Source organism: Cetorhinus maximus, chromosome 15 (assembly GCF_964194155.1).
Source record: "Cetorhinus maximus chromosome 15, sCetMax3.hap1.1, whole genome shotgun sequence".
NCBI lineage: Eukaryota > Metazoa > Chordata > Chondrichthyes > Lamniformes > Cetorhinidae > Cetorhinus > Cetorhinus maximus.
In genome coordinates this window covers 85,110,753-85,129,119 of record NC_135893.1, presented here as the reverse complement: position 1 = coordinate 85,129,119, position 18,367 = coordinate 85,110,753, and the positions used below count along the sequence as shown (strand labels likewise).

The following is an 18,367-nucleotide window of genomic DNA, read 5'->3' as shown; positions in this document are numbered from 1 at the left end:
AGCTTTTATAGTCTGTTTTATGCCTCGGTCCCATTATATAAACTACAGTCCACCAGGCTCTGATAAATACAAAAGAGTTGGTATGAAGAGCAGGATGTAGTCAAGGAATTCACCATGTATTGTTCCATAGGGGAAGGGGTTGGGCTGCAATTAATTAAGTGCCTCTTCAATGTGATGCTTTCTCATTCCTGCTTTTGCTGCACACACTAGCAGAATAAATATGTCAACAAATTCAACTGAATAATCAGTCATTTCTAGCTTATGCTCCCACCTGTCTCATTAAGGGGGAATACCCTAGAGAAAGGCAGACAACTGTGGCCCTCAATTTCTAATTACTTTTTCTCTACTAATTAACAGTATAGAAATATACAACAGCAAAAAAACACCTTTAGTTCTGTTGGATTTAGCAGAAGAAACCAGACAGCATAAGGTTACCAAATCATTTCAAATACTCATTAAACTTTTCAGTATGAGCCTATTCAGACCTCGCACAAAGATGCTTCAAGATAGTTGTAGGCACAGTAATCATTCCCATGCAGTATGCCCACTATACCGTCTATCTGGTGTATTAAAAAAAATGGCTATGTTCCTTTCTGCTTCAAACAGCTGTCCTCCACCCTTTCCACCCCCCTGACCCAGTCTTTCCTCAGCTATTGTCCATTGATGAAACCTCTTTGCAATTTAGCTAGGAGGAAAACATAACATGATTGTTTTCTTGTGAGTTATTACAGCACATTAGGTTTTTGTAGCTAGGGCTGTTCTCCTTAGGGGGTGTGGGGTGGGAGAAAGGAGATTGAGGGGAAATTTGATAGAGGTGTAAAAGATTATGAAACTTTAGATTAGGTAGACTGAGACAAGCCATTCCCTTTAACTGATAGTACAATGCTTAGGGGACACAGGTTTAAGGATTTGGGCATAAGATGCAGGAGGGATACAAGGAAGAACTTTTTTACACAAGTGGTAATGACCTGAAACACACAGCCCACGAGGGTGGTGGAAGAGGAGACAATCAATGATTTCTAAAGGAAATTGGACAGGCATTTGCAGGAAATAAGTTTGCAGGGTTACAGGTCTACAATGGGGGAAATGAGACTGACTGGGTTGCTCTATACGGAGTTGGCATAGGTCAAATGGCCTCCTCCTGTACATGTTGAATTACCTTCAGTACAACTGGCAGGGTGAGGAGCTTTTAATGTGCCAGGTGTGTGAAGAATGATCACAGAATCTCTCAGTGCAGAAGAGGCCCTTCAGCCCATCGAGTCTGCACCGACACAAGAAACACCTGACCTACCTAATCCCATTTACCAACATTTGGCCCATAGCCTTGAATGTTATGACGTGCCAAGTGCTCATCTGGGTACTTTTTAAAGGACATGAGGCAACCCGCCTCCACCACCCTCCCAGGCAGTGCATTCCAGACCGTCACCACCCTCTGGGTAAAAATGTTTTCCTCACATCCCCCCTAAACCTCCTGACCCTCACCTTGAACTTATGCCCCCTTGTAACTGACCCTTCAACTAAGGGGAACAGCTGCTCCCTATCCACCATGCCCCTCATAATCTTGTACACCTCGATCAGGTCGCCCCTCAGTCTTCTCTGCTCCAACAAAAACAACCCAAGTCTATCCAACCTCTCTTCATAACTTAAATGTTTCATCCCAGGCAACATCTTGGTGAATCTCCTTTGCACGCCCTCCAGTGCAATCACATCCTTCCTATAATGCGGCGACCAGAACTGCACACAGTACTCCAGCTGTGACCTCACTAAGGTTCCATACAACTCCAACACGACCTCCCTACTTTTGTAATCTATGCCTTGATTGATAAAGGCAAGTGTCCCATATGCCTTTTTCACCACCCCACTAATGTGCCCCTCTGCCTTCAGAGATCTATGGACACACGCGCCAAGGTCCCTTTGTTTCTCAGAACTTCCTAGTGCCATGCCGTTCATTGAATACTTTCTTGTTAAATTACTCCTTCCAAAGGGTATCACCTCACACTTTTCAGGGTTAAATTCCATCTGCCACTTATCTGCCCATTTGACCATCCCGTCTATATCTTCCTGTAGCCCAAGACACTCAACCTCACTGTTAACCACCCGGCCAATCTTTGTGTCATCCGCAAACTTACTAATCCTACCCCCCATCTATGTCGTTTATAACTGTGCTGTAACTACCTCCCTAGTCTTATTACCTCCTTTTATATTTTTCTGGCTTTTATTTGGTCAAAATAAACATTTAAGGAAGTCATAAAGCTACAACATTGAAAACAGCTAATTATGAGGAGAGCTACTTCTTTTTACTTCTCAAGCAATCAACCAGCTAATTACACAAGGCAAATGTTACAAATATAGAAAAGCGACTACGTGCCCAGGGCTAAGTTCTCAATTTACTGTCTCAGGCCTGTGGCAGCAATCACAACTTTCTTATTCCAAAGTGTAGCACGAAGGCATCAATTTACAACACCAGGAACTGTTTTATATGTTTACATTTTAATGTAAGTTGCACATCTTTCATTGTGTAGCAATATAAAACCTTCATGTGCATTTCATATAACGAGACCACCATTTGATCATAAAATATGTCCCAGCACATCGTACAGAATAACAAGTTAAAATTCACAAACATCACTTGACAGTAACTGAAATCAGCACTTATACTCAACTCTGGGTTTTGAACACTATCAGGCATTTGGACTCTCCTTTCAGAGTTAACATTTAATACTGACCAGATCCTTACATACTTCATAATGCCTCAACTCACCTCACCCCAATTATATGTTGTGAACTGGTGAAAAAAATAGGGTTTGTATTTTTCCATAAGCAATTTTAATGGGTATTAATTGTACTCGTTTCCTCCGGAGCTATAATCCATAATTGGCAGTACTCTCACTGTCACTGATCTACCTCTTTCTCAATATCCAGCTATGCTATTTGATCAGTAAAATCTCAGGTGAGGGTAAATTAAAGCACCAATCACAACTTTTTAAAGTCAAATTGGGGTGTGACGAGGGGAGAGAGGGTGTTTTTTTTTTCCCGAAGACAGACATCTAAATGCCACAGCTTCAGATTAAAGATTTTTGGAATGAAGACACCAGGATTAGCAGTATCCAGCTGTCACTTATTCAGGGTCCTACAATCAGCCAGCATTGCCTTTTCCTACACAGTGAATGCTGCTGGGGTATCAACATATGTGGACATCAATGGAGAAAATTAAAAAATCAGGTTTGATGCTGCCATGGCTAGAGTGCCTGCCAGCACTTAGAGCTTGTCACTGGCAGTCAGCTCCCATCAAAGGACAACGGAGTAAGACTTAGAATTTCATTCATACAAAATTCTAGAGGGTTTGGCAAGGGTCAGTGGTGAGAGGTTGTTTCCCTCTGGCTGGAGAGTAGAACGAGGGGGGTCACAGTCTCAGTATAAGGGATTGGCTATGAGAATTTTTTTCACCCAGAGGGATGTGAATTTTTGGAATTCTCTATCCCAGAGAACTGTTGGATGCTCACTTGTTAAGTATATCCAATTCTGAGATTGATAGACTTTGGACACGATGGGAGTCACAGATGTGGGGATCAGACGAGAAAGGGGAGTTGAGGTAGATCAGCCATGATAGCATTGATTGGCACAGCAGGCTTGAGGGGCCATATTGTCTACCCCTTAGCCTAGTTCTTACTCTCTTATGGTATCTTTAGGAGAGGAGGTGGGGAAGAATGAAACAAAGGCAGTTTAACAAAGGAAACACAAACTTATTTCACCTCATACACAGGGATGATAGTTGGAGGCAGCTGGTTTAAAATGTCACAAGTCTGAATATAATGAAATTCAGTTAGCATTCACAATGCTACCAGCACATCATGCAACCAGACTTCATCAGCAACAGTAAAACATACAACTTACATAAAACAAATCGGGGCAAAGTGATTAACCACAGCAAATAGGTAGTAGAAGCAGAAAGGATTCAATGAAAGAAAGCTGTAACAGGCTTTATAGGTGGCGCAGAGGGGTAAATAAATCTTTGAACTAGTAAACAGTATGCGGATCCAGTGCCAAAACAGGCAATCTCCAACAGGCATCATGGAGAAATTATTGTGAAAGGAATTGATCACAACTTTCTTCAATTGCATGTTTGAATTTACAGTAATTTTTCTACATTTTCCAAGGTTTGTGGAGCAGAAACCCATTTCATATACACTCGAAGTTTAGACTTAGTGAAATTTCACAAATAAAAAGGCACAGCAGCACCATGGTTTAAACATTTTATTTACAGAGTTTATCTTAGACCATCTGCAGCAACCGAACAGATGCCACACTTTCCCTCACCTGAAAAATGACAACTTCAAGTTAGAATGTAATTAAAAAAAAAACACTAACATGACACACAAAAAAAAGTATCTTGGAACCAAAGGAATTCAGTACGACTCACTGGTATTAAAACAGTAAAATGTCAAATTAAACATCCAACAGGCAAGATGAATCACTCATTCCAGGATTTTATGAGATTGCTAGATTACAGCTTTTATTAGTGAAACAGATTAGATTTTGTTTTAATCTGAGCCTTCGATTTGGTTGCCCTGTATAATAAACCGTTATGTACGATTATACAAACATACAAACATGTGTATGGGGATTAAAGATGATTCCAAATGAGGGAGGAAATGAAACAATATTCCATGATTCCATGTGACTGGAGCCAGCTGATATATTTTGTCAACCAATCAAAACTTTATTTTGAACACTGAATTAAAATCAATTAATCCAAGTTAGATACTGTTGAGGTGCAAACATAAATTAGGCTCTTATTCCCTATTCTCAGTGTAGGTAGATGCATCATTCCATCGGGCTTTCTCATTCAGTTCCGATTAACGGTCAAAGGCTTGAGTGATGTACGGTTCGATTGTCTGTACTTCCATCTCTGGAGCGAAGCCAGCGTTCCACCTTCTTCCATCATCTCATCGCCCTGTTCCAAAGGACAGTCATTGTGTAGCAACAGGGCATTCTGCAGCTGTCAAGAAGGCAGGGTCCCTTTAAGATACCACATTCCACCATGACTTGCACAGCAGTCCTGTGAAAGATGGAAAAGTTCAAATTGACATTTACAATGCTAGGGGATGCCATGAAAAAAAATGAAAGGCTTGTATTTAGATTGCAACTTTCACAACCTCAGGAGGTTCCTGAAGTGTTTTACAGTCAATTAAGTACTTTTCTTGTAACATAGGAAATGCAGTAGCCAATTTGCACACAGCAAGCTCCCACTAATATCAATGAGATAATGACCAGATAATCTGTTTTTGTGATGCTGGCTAAGGAATAAATATTGGTTAGGAAACCAGGGAGCAATCCCTCTGCTCATCTGTAAATAGTGCAAGGGACCTTTTACATCCACCTGAGGGGACAGACAGGGTCTTGGTTTAAAGTCTCAAGGTATCTCTGACTGTGCAGCATTCTCTCAGTGCGGCTTTGGAATGTCAGCCTGAATATGTGTGTTCAAGTCTCTGGAGTGGGGCTTGAATCAATAATCTTCCAACTCAACAGGTGAGTATGCTACCTGCTGAGCTAGGGCTGACAAGATGCACACTTTTGTGTCTTATACTTTTTAAGTTAGCACAAGTGTAAATGTAGCTCGGATGTGAGATCAAAGTCTTTTACTAATCTACTTCATCTGTCTTCAGGCAAAACAAGACACCTAGGCAGTAATTTTTTGTCCATCGTATTCAAGACTTTGGCCTTTCTAAACATCTACAGTGAAAAACACAGGACTGGGGAGACACAAAGTGATTCCAAGTACGAGAGCGTATGATCTCATTGTGCTGTTGTGTCTCCCAGAATAAATCAGCAACAGACTGCACGTTTCCCATTAATAGCAAAAAACTGACCAGTATCGATATAACATGCTACACATGGAAAGGGAATATCCCCGAATGACAATGAGTCTATCAAAGCTGATCACTCCTTTGCTACGGCTACTTCAGGACCTATAGCTGATGCTGCAGTATATTAATTTTTGAAAAGAACTAAATGTTTATTCCAATATTCTCAGCTATTAGTACTGACTCTTGCTGGGATATAGTCCCACTGCAGCAGCTTCTACTAGCTACCTCTCCCAAGTGATCCTTCTGCCAGAGCTACTCAACTGCAGGTGCATCACAACATGACCTCAGCTTTACCCAATGCCCACAAATGGCTCCATTGGATCAGAGATGGTGGAGGAACTGAATAGATGAATTTGCATCAGTCTTCACGGTGGAAGACACGAGTAACATCCCCAAAGTTCAAGAGAGTCGGGGGGCAGAGGTGAGTATGGTGGCCATTACCAAGGAGAAGGTGCTAGGAAAACTGAAAGGTCTGAAGGTGGATAAATCACCTGGACCAGATGGATTACACCCCAGAGTTCTGAAGGAGATAGCTGAAGAGATAGTGGAGGTGTTAGTGATGATCTTTCAGGAATCACTGGAGTCAGGGAGGGTCCCAGAGGACTGGAAAATCGCTAATGTAACCCCCCTGTTTAAGAAGAGAGTGAGGCAAAAGACGGGAAATTACAGGCCGATTAGCCTGACCTCGGTCGTTGGTAAGATTTTAAGAGTCCATTATTAAGGATGAGATTTCAGAATACTTGGAAGTGCATGGTAAAATAGGGCAAAGTCAGCATGGTTTCATCAAGGGGAGGTCATGCCTGACAAATCTGTTAGAATTCTTTGAGGAGGTAATGAGTAGGTTAGACAAAGGAGAGCCAATGGATGTTTTCTACTTGGACTTCCAGAAGGCCTTTGACAAGGTGCCGCACAGGAGGCTGCTCAGTAAGATAAGAGCCCATGGTGTTAGAGGCAAGGTACTAGCATGGATAGAAGATTGGCTCTCTGGCAGAAGGCAGAGAGTGGGGATAAGGGGGTCCTTCTCAGGATGGTGGCCAGTGATTAGTGGAGTTCTGCAGGGGTCAGTGTTGGGACCACAACTTTTCACTTTATACATTAATGATCTAGATGAAGGAACTGAGGGCATCCTGGCTAAGTTTGCAGATGATAAAAAGATAGGTGGAGGGACAGGTAGTATTGAGGAGGCAGGGAGGCTGCAGAAGGATTTGGACAGGTTAGGAGAATGGGCAAAGAAGTGGCAGATGGAATACAACGTGGGGAAGTGTGAGGTCATGCACTTTGGTAGGAAGAATAGAGGCATAGACTATTTTCTAAATGGGGAGAGAATTCAGAAATCTGGAGTGCAAAGGGACTTGGGAGTCCTAGTCCAGGATTCTCTTAAGGTTAACTTGCAGGTTGAGTCGGTAGTTAGGAAGGCAAATGCAATGTTGGCATTTATTTCGAGAGGACTAGAATATAAAAGCAGAGATGTGCTGCTGAGGCTTTATAAGGCTCTGGTCGGACCACATTTAGAATATTGTGAGCAATTTTGGGCCCTGTATCTCAGGAAGAATGTTCTGGCCCTGGAGAGGGTCCAGAGGAGGTTCACAAGAACGATCCCAGGAATGAAAGGCTTAACATATGAGGAACGTTTGAGGACTCTGGGTCTATACTCGATGGAGTTTAGAAGGATGAGAGGGGATCTGATTGAAACTTACAGAATACTGAAAGGCCTGGATAGAGTGGACATGGGGAAGATGTTTCCATTAGTAGGAGAGACCAGGACCTGAGGGCACAGCCTCAGAGTAAAGGGAAGACCTTTTAGAACAGAGATGAGGAGAAACTTCTTTAGCCAGAGAGTGGTGAATCTATGGAATTCATTGCCACAGAAGGCTGTGGAGGCCAGGTCATTGAGTGTATTTAAGACCGAGATAGATAGGTTCTTGATTGGTAAGGGGATCAAAGATTACAGGGAGAAGGCAGGAGAACGGGGTTGAGAAACTTATCAGCCATGCTTGAATGACGGAGCAGACTCGATGGGCTGAATGGCCTAATTTCTGCTCCTATGTCTTATGGTCTTATAGGATGGTCCCTCCTGAATCAGGAGACCCAACTTTAGCATATGTTGTGGCTAAGATCTGTCAGTCTGTGATGGATGAAGGATTGAATCTGGGATCCTTCCTGCAATCACCAAATGAGTCAGTGGGTGAGTCCTACTAGCTAAATCCTAAAAATAACAAAACTTTTTTCAAAAATTCATTCATTTTCTAATATTCTCAATTAGATTTTTACTCATTCTCAGAACGTGGGTGTCGCTGACAAGATCAGCATTTATTGCCCATCTTTATTTGCACTGAGAAGATGGTGAGCCACCTTCTTGAAGAGTTGGTACAATGGAGGGGCAATTACAAGTCAATAGGTGTGTGACTTGAGTCACATATAAATCCAGACTGGATGAGGATGGCAGCTTTGATTCCCTAAAGGACATTAATGAACCAGTTGGGGGGTTTTTACAACAATACAACAGCTTTGATTTTACTGACCAAACAACTTATATTTATATACAGCCTTTAATATAATAAAACGCCCCTATGCACTTTACCGGAGCATTACAAAACAAAATGACACTGAGCTGCAAAAGGTGGTATTAGGACAGGTAACCAAAAATCAAAGAGGAAGATGTTTAGGAGTGTCAAGAGGGAGAGGTGGAGGGGTTTAGGGAGGGAATTCCAGAGCTTAGTGCCCAGTCACCAGAAGGCGTGGCTGCCACTGATGATGCAATTAAAATAGGGAATGTGTAAGATGTCAAAATTGCGGGGGTGCAGAGATCTTGGAGCATCATGAGGCTGGGGGAAATTACAGAGATAGTGAGAGGTGAGGTCAACGAGGGATTTAAAAACAAGAATGAGAATTAGGCACTCAGACCCGGAGTCAATGTAGGTCAGCAAGCAGGGAGGTGATGGGTGAGCAGGGCTTCATGCAAGTTAGATAAGCTCAAGTTTATCAAGGTTGGACGATGAGTGGTCACTTCACTAATGTATACATACCAGTCCAGAGCTCTGCTCTGTTATCTAAAGCAGGTTTCAACTCCCACATTAAGTAGTTGGTTACATTACCTTCAGAACTTTGTCCACATCTGGTTTACTGAGGCTTTCTCCAAAATCCTGACCCAGTTTAGATTGGATGACATTCCTACGCACACGATAATTTTTTGAAAATATTTCAAGGAGTATCTGCCGATGCTGAAATGGGAAAATGTTAGTCCTGCATTATTGAAGGCACAACCCAAGCCTGTTCCTAAGTATCACAGAACCATATAGCACAGGAGGATGCCAGTCATCCCTGTACTGGCTCTCTGAAAGAGCAATTAGGCCCACTCCCTGGCTCTTTTCCCCATCACCTCACAATTCCTTTTTCTTTACAAGTATATTTCTAATTCCAGTTGAAAGCTGCGATCAAATCTGCTTCCACCACACTTTCACTCAGTGCATTTCAGGTCATAACTCGTGTTTTTTAAAAAAAAAAAATCCTTATCTTCTCTCTGGTTCTTCTGGTTACAACCCTCCTGCTAGAGGAAACAGTTCCTCCCTCCCTCCTCTCTCAAAACCTTTCATATTGCTGAACCCCGCTATTAAGTCTCCACTTTAACCCTCCCTGGTTTGTAATCACAGCATCCAGTCCCTGTTAACTGATTGAGGGAAGAGTGGCTGGGGCTCTTTCACAGGAATATAAACCAGTCAATATCATATCCCTTTTTTCTCCATTACATTGATACTAAGGTCAGAGTTACTCATTTCACCCACCATCCTAAGACACAGGTGTCTTTGTACACACATCCCACAGGCTCACTTTGTTCTAACACATTCACTGCTCTCCCCAACGCCCACCAAATTCACAGCTGTGTTATCTCACTGTTTACAATCACTAAATGACACTGAAACTTGGTTTCACAGTATTAGAGAAACTTTATTTCCTGATTCTTCTATGTCTGTGGAAAAAAGGCATTTATTTTTTTATTTCATGCATTTTTCCTTTCAATCTCATCTTGCTTATAAAGTGTACAGCAGGTCTCATGCTGAAGGAATTCCTCCCCATCAGCGCCAAACAATCATGGAATGATTTCACACAGGAAGCCATTTGGCCCATCATGCCTGTGCTGGTTTTGTTTTGTAGAACCATCCAATTAATCCCACTCCCTTGCTCTTTCCCAGTAGCCCTGAACTTGCTTCCAATGGCTTTTCAGGCAGCGCATTCCAGGTCACAATAACTCGTTGAGTAAAATAATTTCTTCTCATCTCACTCTCACTGGCTCTTTGGCCAATTATCACACCTAGGCTTGGAATCTTAGTTACTTCCCAGTTCAGCTTATCTCTTTAACCCTCTCAAGCCCTGGTGCTGCCCTGCACTATGGACCTGGGCCATTTCTCAACAATGGAAAGCAATCTAACATTGACCTGAGGAGCAGAGCGGGATTCAACAGCTTTAAATGCCAACAGAAAAGATATTTTGGGATAAGGTATTACCTGATCAAAGGAGTCCCCAGCTTCCCATAGTGCAAAGACCTTCTGTTCATCAGGTGAGGCAGTTGTCTGTGGAGGGAACTGAACAGCATCTGTGTAAGAGAGAGTGATTCTACACTCTAAAACTGAAACCCAAAACTACAGAACATGCCCAGCAATGGAAAGTTTGGAACTACATCCAAGCTCTGAGACAGTGCCGGTGCTGGATTAGATAGATCCAAAGTACTCCCAGACGGTTGGTGATTGACCTAGGTCACTTATTGACTTGCAGGTAGGAGTTGGGATTCATCCTATTTAGCTCTGGACAGCCCTGCAAGCCACGCCTTCAAGAGCTCCAAGCTGGGCAAGCAGCAGGAAGGATACTAGTGGTAAACTGTGCAGATTTGAGGTTGAAGCCCAGTAATACACCTGCTCACACTAAGAAGGCTTCTAAACCCAGGCATGACCAAGGGGACCTGATTTAGTCAGATGTGGGTCAAGAGTGTGCACGGTGTATTGAAAAACAGAAATTCCATTTTGGTTTGGAGATTCAGCATCATGAATAGTTTTTGTATGTGTCAGATAGCCAGTTAACCAAAATATTAAAAATGCCAAAAATTGAGGCCCACATGAACATAAACGTGCTCAACATCAGGTCAGGAGAAAAGAATGGATTGATTAAATAGCTTCTTTCACATGGTCAGGATGTTCCAAAGAACTTTATTAAAAAAAAAATCAGTCTTTGGATGTGGACGTTGGCTCTTAAGGCCAGCAATTATTATTCATCCCCAACTGCCCTTGAGAAAGTGACGGTGAGCTGTCTTTTTGAACTGCTACAGTCCACGTGGTGTAGGTACACCCACAGTGCTGCCAGTCCTTGTAACAGTCTGATACAACTGAGAGATCTGCTTGACCATTTCAGCGGGTAGTTAAGAGTCAACCATGTTGCTGTGGGTATGGAATCACATATGGTCAGACTGGATCATGATGACAGGATCCCTTCCCTAAAAGACATTAGTGTACCTGTTAGGTTAATTCAACAGCCTCATGGTCACCTTTAATTCCACGTTTTAAAAAATTCTTACCTACCATGGTGGGGTTTGAACTCACATTCTGTGTTTTAAGTCTGCACCTCTGGATTACTCATCCAGCAGCATAACCACTACACGACTGTACCCAAGTACTTCACAGCTAATAGGTTATCTTTGGAGTGTAGTTGCGTGGTTGTAGTATAGGTAACATGGAGCCAATTTGCGCACAGCAAAGTCCCACAACCAGAGTGAGACGAATGCCCATCGAATCTTGTTGACGTTTTGAGTCCGTGTGACTCATCAGGACAGTTCTGATGAAGAGTCATACAGACTCAAAACGTCAACTGTATTCCTCTCCGCAGATGCTGTCAGGCCGGCTGAGTTTTTCCAGGTGTTTTTGTTCTTGTTTCAGATTTCCAACATCCACAGTATTTTGCTTTTAGCCCATCAAATCTTGTTTGAAGATGTTGGTAGGGGATAAACTCCAGGAATTTTTTTACAGCCCCCCTAACAGACAGATGGGGCTTGGGTTTAACCTCCCACCAAAGAGAAAACCAAACATGCACCACTCCCTTAGCAATGAACACAAGTGCCAGCCTACATTACATGCTCGATCTTACACGGAGGATAGAACCCACAAGTTTATGATTTGGAGGAGATAATTTTGTTGGCATAATTACATAGAACCTACAACACTGAAACAGGCTTTCTGGCCCAACATGTCTACGCCTGTGTTTATGCTTCACACGAGCCTCTTCCCTCCCCAATTCAGCTCACCCTATCAGTATATCCTTCTCTTCACTGCCCCTCTCATTGTGTTTTCCAGCTTCCCCCTAAATGTGCATTCACCTAAACACTCCCTCTGGCGGTGAGTCCCATAGTCTCACTACTCTCTGGGTAAAGAAGTTCTTCCTGAATTCCTGATTACATTTATTGGTGACCATATTACATTTATGGCCCCAAGCTTTTGCTTGCCCCACAAGTGGAAAACAACAACAGAATCAAGCCAGACTCGACTGTCACCAGGGCTGATGTATTGTTTGATATCTACCAGCAAAGTGCCACCAACTTTTGGAGAAATGAACCCAGACTTTAAAGGCAGGCAGCTGCTACAGCAGGGACAACCTAGACAGTTGCTACACACTGGGCAAGTCCTGAAGGCAAGGTGTTGGGTTAACAAAGGGGGCATGTCACAGGTTCCTTGAAGTCTACTCCAAGAGCCAGGAACGCCAGTGTTAACTTGCAGTGATGGCACTTTGATCAAGCATTCTCAATCAGCATTACCTGCCGATGCTGCCAGACCTGCTGAGTTTTTCCACGTAATTCTGTTTTTGTTTTGGATTTCCAGCATCCGCAGTTTTTTGTTTTTATTACTTTTAAGCCTTGTCCACTTTGGGTTGTGTTTCTCTGAAGCTATAATCTAGATGGCAGAAGGGAAGCAAAAGGCTGCAATTTAATGTCTGGATAGGATTCACTTAAGTTCCATTTATGGTTTACGTCATTACTTGGGCGTTTGGAATGAGTTGCAGCCTCTTTGTGGCCTCTCGCAACTCAGCATGTCTTCAATTTACCGTAAATAAAATCCCCAGCAGCTTCTACTTTACTTACAGCAGACTGTTCAGAACGGAGCTCAGTGGGCAGCAGCTGGTTACAGATGTTGATTGGGTTATTGTTAGTGAATCCAGGCAATGTTTGGGCAGGCAGGAGAAACAAAATATAAACAAAAGCATCACAATAGATCTGTGTTTTTAACACAGAGATAAAAACAAAAAACTACTGCGGATGCTGGAAATCCAAAACAAAAGCAGAATTACCTGGAAAAACTCAGCAGGTCTGGCAGCATCGGCGGAGAAGAAAAGAGTTGACGTTTCGAGTCCTCATGACCCTTCAACAGAACTGTTCAAAGGAAATTCAAGTCTGACTGAGCTGGATTTATCGTCCAGGTCTGCAGCTCGAATCTAGTGCAAACACATTCCATTATGAGTGTGCCTGGAACTTACAAGGCTCTGAAAAGTTGCGCAAATGACGGCCTGGATTATAGATCTGAGGTTTGGTGCAATAGCTTTGGCTGCCTGTGGCCATTACATTAAAACTGGATACAAGCAACCCTTCCTTCAGAAATCATCAGCAAAATGCTGCATATTAACCAGGAAACATGTGGTTCGACTTCATGTGATGAGGGCATGTCATTATAAACGCTTTCTAGTTCTGTATTCCGAGACTCTTGTGGCTAACATTCACCGAAGGAGGCCCATGACGCTTGGCTCCATTAAAGCTCCTATTCTGATATTTTTAATGTGAGATGTAAAGTCTCTAATTAAAAATCCTGATTGTTCACTTTTGTAATTAGCACAGTGCTGCAACAGGGAGAGAATAGGGGTCCGTAAACTTATTTCCACCAGAACTTTTACTGAGGGTTGAATTTATTGAAATTGTTTCCTCTTGAAAGTGAAAAACAGCCTTGGAATTGCCCCCATTGTTTTCTAACCAAAGATAACATCTGGAGATGTCCATATACATGTCATATTACGTTCGTGTGTGTCGGGTGTGCACCTGCACGCCAAAGGTAAAATTCTGGCCCAGGGTGGTGTATTCAAATGAAGTTTTAATGCTGTGATAAGTCTTAATTACTTACAGCCTCTCTAGCCCGGAAAATTTTTACACACATAGAATCTCATTCCTTCAGAATTTAGTTATTGTTAGAGGTTTTAAAAAAAACAAACTTCTTTTCTTTATCCTTTCTCAACCCTTTCCATTAATTAATTCTCTCTTAGCCTTTCCATCACTTTGTTCCCTTTCTGCGCATGGTTTTGTATTGAATCAAATATTCAAATTCATACTTTCAGGTTTAGACTGATCAGGGTGGGTGGGGGTGAATTTTAACTTAAAGAAACGGGTGGGTTTGGGTCGGGTGGGTGGAACTTAAACTTGGAACAAACTGTTGCCTTACCCAAGCCTACCTCCAGCCTTCCCATTTCCGGCTTTAACTTAGGCCGGGAGGTAAGTGGGTGACCAATACGCTGCAAGAAGTAGGTTGGAACTTCAAATGTGACAATGGGGCTGCTAGCTTTATTGGAATTCAGGTTTTCAACTTTAACTACTGTCAGCTAGATTTCTCAAGCATCAAGAAACTCAGGAATTTTATCGAGTCAAGTATATAGTGCCTTTACCTCCTGGATCCAGGTGCCTGCCTAAGGAGCCTCCATGATTGGTGACCCTCTAATGACTTCCTCCTGCCCACCCTCCCATCCCGAGATCTCAGATCCCACCACGAGACCTCTAATTCTGCTTTTCTGGGCTCAGAACTTCAAGTTCAACCCCCTCATCCCTGCAAGGCATCCAATATCCATATCCCAGGCCTGTGATTTTCACTCCCACCATGAGGCCTCTGACCTCCCACACTCCCGCTTCCCTACCAACAAGGCTACCGACCATTTTCTGGGATTGGAAGCCTACCCAATCGAAACCTTCTACCTTCCCCAACTCCCCAGCACAGACTTACCTGCTGCTGTAGCCTTGATCAACTGGCTCCCTGCCTGAATGGAGGCCGAGTCTGGTGATCAGGTGGACCTCCAGATGGGGAACCAATCAAAGCATCACTGACATGCCGTAGAATGTAGCAGAATCCTAAAATGGAGGTTCTCCACGACTTTGACAGACCTGACTTTTATCAGGTAAGTTTAAAAAAAGCCTTGCCTGTTTCCATGAGGATTCTTCAACCTGATTGCCACAGATTCACTGTATGAGGTGTCACACTGAAAAGGCTGTAAACATAATGAATGGCGAGTGCTATTCCTTAACCCCTCATAGCAAAATCTGCGCCAATTCCCTATGTGAACATCTTGATCAGGCTCCTGCCTGTTTCCATCATGAGTGATGACTACTTAAATCAAGGTTTGCCTGAAAATTGGAAACGGTGGACCTCTGCTCTAAGTCAGCAATTTGGTCTCTAATATTCATCTTGCTACTACTTCTGTCACATGACCCCACTGCAATCCATAAAATTCAGCCCAACATTTCAGGTCAATGATCCTTCGTCAGGACTGACTTGAAACATTGGGTGGAATTTTCCGGTCCTGCCATTGGCAGGTTTCATGGCGGGCAGGAGCAGAAAATTCGGAGAGGCGCCAAAAATTGGATTCCCGCTGGCGGGAAATAAATTTGGAACTTCCCCCTCAACACTTTCATGGTGGGCTGATGGCAGGCCAGATTTCCCACTGATCCATGTCAGGTATTCAATTTGCATGCATTACCATGTCATGAATACTTATTAAAAATGCTACTCACTGGAATCATGTTCCCCCTTCCAATCTTGCAATCAGGGGAGGGCTGGAAATGCCTATAATAACAACAATGTGATCCAGTGTTACTGGGGGCAGGCTGGGGAATAACCAGAGGGAGGCCTATCTGCACATCTTGAGGTTCCACATGAATAAATTCCACATAAATACATGAATAGGATGGGAATAGAGGGATACGGACCCCGGAAGTGCAAAATGTTTTAGTTGACAGGCAATATGATTGGCGCAGGTTTGGAGGGCCGAAGGGCCTGTTCCTGTGCTGTACTTTTCTTTGTTCTTTGTACATCTGTATCAGCAGGGTGCAGTTGGAAGCACCTTTGTAATCACACAGCCATATTATTGACAAAATGGCATACAATAACGCAATATAAAATTAAACTTAAGCATCAACCATGGCAGCCGTGACTCAGCAGCAATAGGTTCACCTTGACATCAGGTGTACAAAATTGTACTGTGTCTGGATTGGGGGGTGGGGGGTGGGCCTTTGGTCTTTTACCTGTGCCTGGACAGTTGCCACCGTTCATAGCCTGTGTGGTTGCATAAACACTTTTTGCTGGTCTACTGAGTGGCCGGTATTAATGTGGTAACCTTATATAACAATTATCGCTAGCTGAACGAACATTCATACAGCTAGATCCTAGGCCTGACCCTCAATCCCGACCTCTGTAGTGCCAAACTCGCTCACCCAGTCATCAGGTAAGTGGAGGAGCTGGACAACCATTTAAATAACTTAAATGCCTCATTGAACCACTGAATTTTAGCTGTGATTATTGTGCAAGAATTGGTATTATTATTCAATATAAATTTAAGAAACGTGCATTGGTTTTTCACGTGGACTTACTGATATATCATGGGGGCTGTTCTAGAAATAGCTGCTCCTGTCCAAAATAAATAGGGCTCTTAAGATGTTATAACCAACAACTTTGAAAATGACGCTAATGCAAATAGATATTGGTTATCATCTTCTGGTTGATATATGCAACTGCCCATCTACTTTAAGTGGTGAGTACTATTTCTGGCTGTGGTCATTGCATGCGTTAACGGTTTATTCTTCACAACAAAGGGCAGACATGAAATCTACGAACTACCTTAACAAACTCCCAACTACAAAGTGATTCTACTGTCAGGGCTCAGCACTGATTAGCAGCAGTGACAATAGCAAGCCAGTGGGGAGAAAAAATTCTCTCATTAAAAGCTGTAAAATTCACTCCTGTTAAATCTGGCCAACTTTCTGATCACAGCGAGAACCATTCCGGGAAGTGTCTGCCTGTCACACATCTGTGAGCTGTCAGTCACCCCATTCACTCTCTATCACATCAATAAACTGCAAGATCAAGCCATGGGGCTTTGCTCATGCTATGAAAGCAGGCAGCAATACTTAGGCAGAATTTACAGCACATAAGCAGGTTGTTCATCTCAATAGTACCTGTGCTGGTGATTGTGCTCCACACAAGCCTCCTCCCACCCCTCTTTATCTCAGGTCTATTCCTTTCTCCCTCACATGTTTATCCACACTGTTAGTTTGAGCCCTGCATAATTGGCTCAAGCTACCAGTCTGAATCATTACATTTTCAGAATACTCCAGGAGGCTTCACATTTCAGCTGATTGATTAGCAGTACGCAGCTAATGAGGGTTACTGGGCTACAGAGCTCAAGCTGAATTAATGAAATTACAGGAGGCGACCAACCAGTTAGCTTTTCTAACAATGTGTTCCTGGTTTAGCCATCATCCTGGGAAATAAATGGAGAACTCTAGTATTTTTCTACTTATTTTAAAACCAGCAAATTATATCACAGAAAAATTTAATGTTCCATCAAGTTTTAGATTTTTTAACAAAACAAAAGCATTCACATCACACCATTATATTACAGTGTGCAAATATTTTGTCCTTATTCCCTGAAATGTACAATCCCTCCCACACTCACATAGTCATGCCAACATTAGTGTGTGAATGAATGGCTCTGCAAAGGGTGGGAACAGACCTAAGCATAGATGCAAATCTAATCGGGGTAAAGTTCAAATCTGCCCCTAATCCCTCGCCTGACAGAACAACTTGCAGTAATATAACATTTCACATTCTCAGAACTTTCCAAAGCATCTTTCAGCCAATTAATAGTTATTGAAGAGCAGTCATTACACAGGTAGATAAAGCAGACAATTTAAGAATAAAATCTTGGGATATGGGATGGCAAATCATTATTCAAGGCTGACGCTCTGCTGCAGTACTGAGAGAGTGTGACAATATTGGAGAAGTCGTCTTTCAGGTGGCTGAAAAGCCTGGCAGATGTGTTGTGCAGGGATGGTGCCAGTCATTTAATACACCTTGGCCGATTTTCTACCCAGTCAAGCTAGTCGAGCTTCACAGTCGAGCTAAGTGTTTGCTAGTGAGAATATATATATATTTTTTATATATGAGTAAGAGTGAGAGGAAAAGCCAGGTGGCACGAGAGAGAACACCAGGACTCGGCCATGTGCGAGAGAGAGCACACCAGGGAATGTGGGATTGAGAGAGTCTATATACCAGGTCTCGGGGTGCGTTCACATGTGTGAACCAGATTCTGTCGTGACTACATAGGAAAAACAATTGTTTCTTAAAACAAAATATAGCGGAAGTCTAGCTTGCCTCCTGGGCAAGTTGCATCTTCCCAGTCTGACAACCGGATCTCAGGAGGTTTCAGCTGTCAAAATG

General features: G+C 42.8%; 1 protein-coding gene across 2 annotated transcripts in view; it reads right to left on the bottom strand.

Moving 5' to 3' along the window:
- Nucleotides 1-4,239: 4,239 nt before the first annotated feature.
- Nucleotides 4,240-18,367, bottom strand: part of polr3e (polymerase (RNA) III (DNA directed) polypeptide E) — a 51,837-nt gene continuing 37,709 nt past the window's right edge. For both annotated transcript variants that reach the window (XM_078558833.1, XM_078558834.1), the window contains exons 20-22: nt 10,370-10,447; nt 8,963-9,088; nt 4,240-5,059 (exon numbers count right to left, since the gene is read on the bottom strand). In XM_078558833.1, the coding sequence (XP_078414959.1) occupies nt 5,003-5,059; nt 8,963-9,088; nt 10,370-10,447 (261 nt within the window). In that variant the 3' untranslated portion in view covers nt 4,240-5,002. The remainder of the gene's footprint in view (nt 5,060-8,962; nt 9,089-10,369; nt 10,448-18,367) is intronic.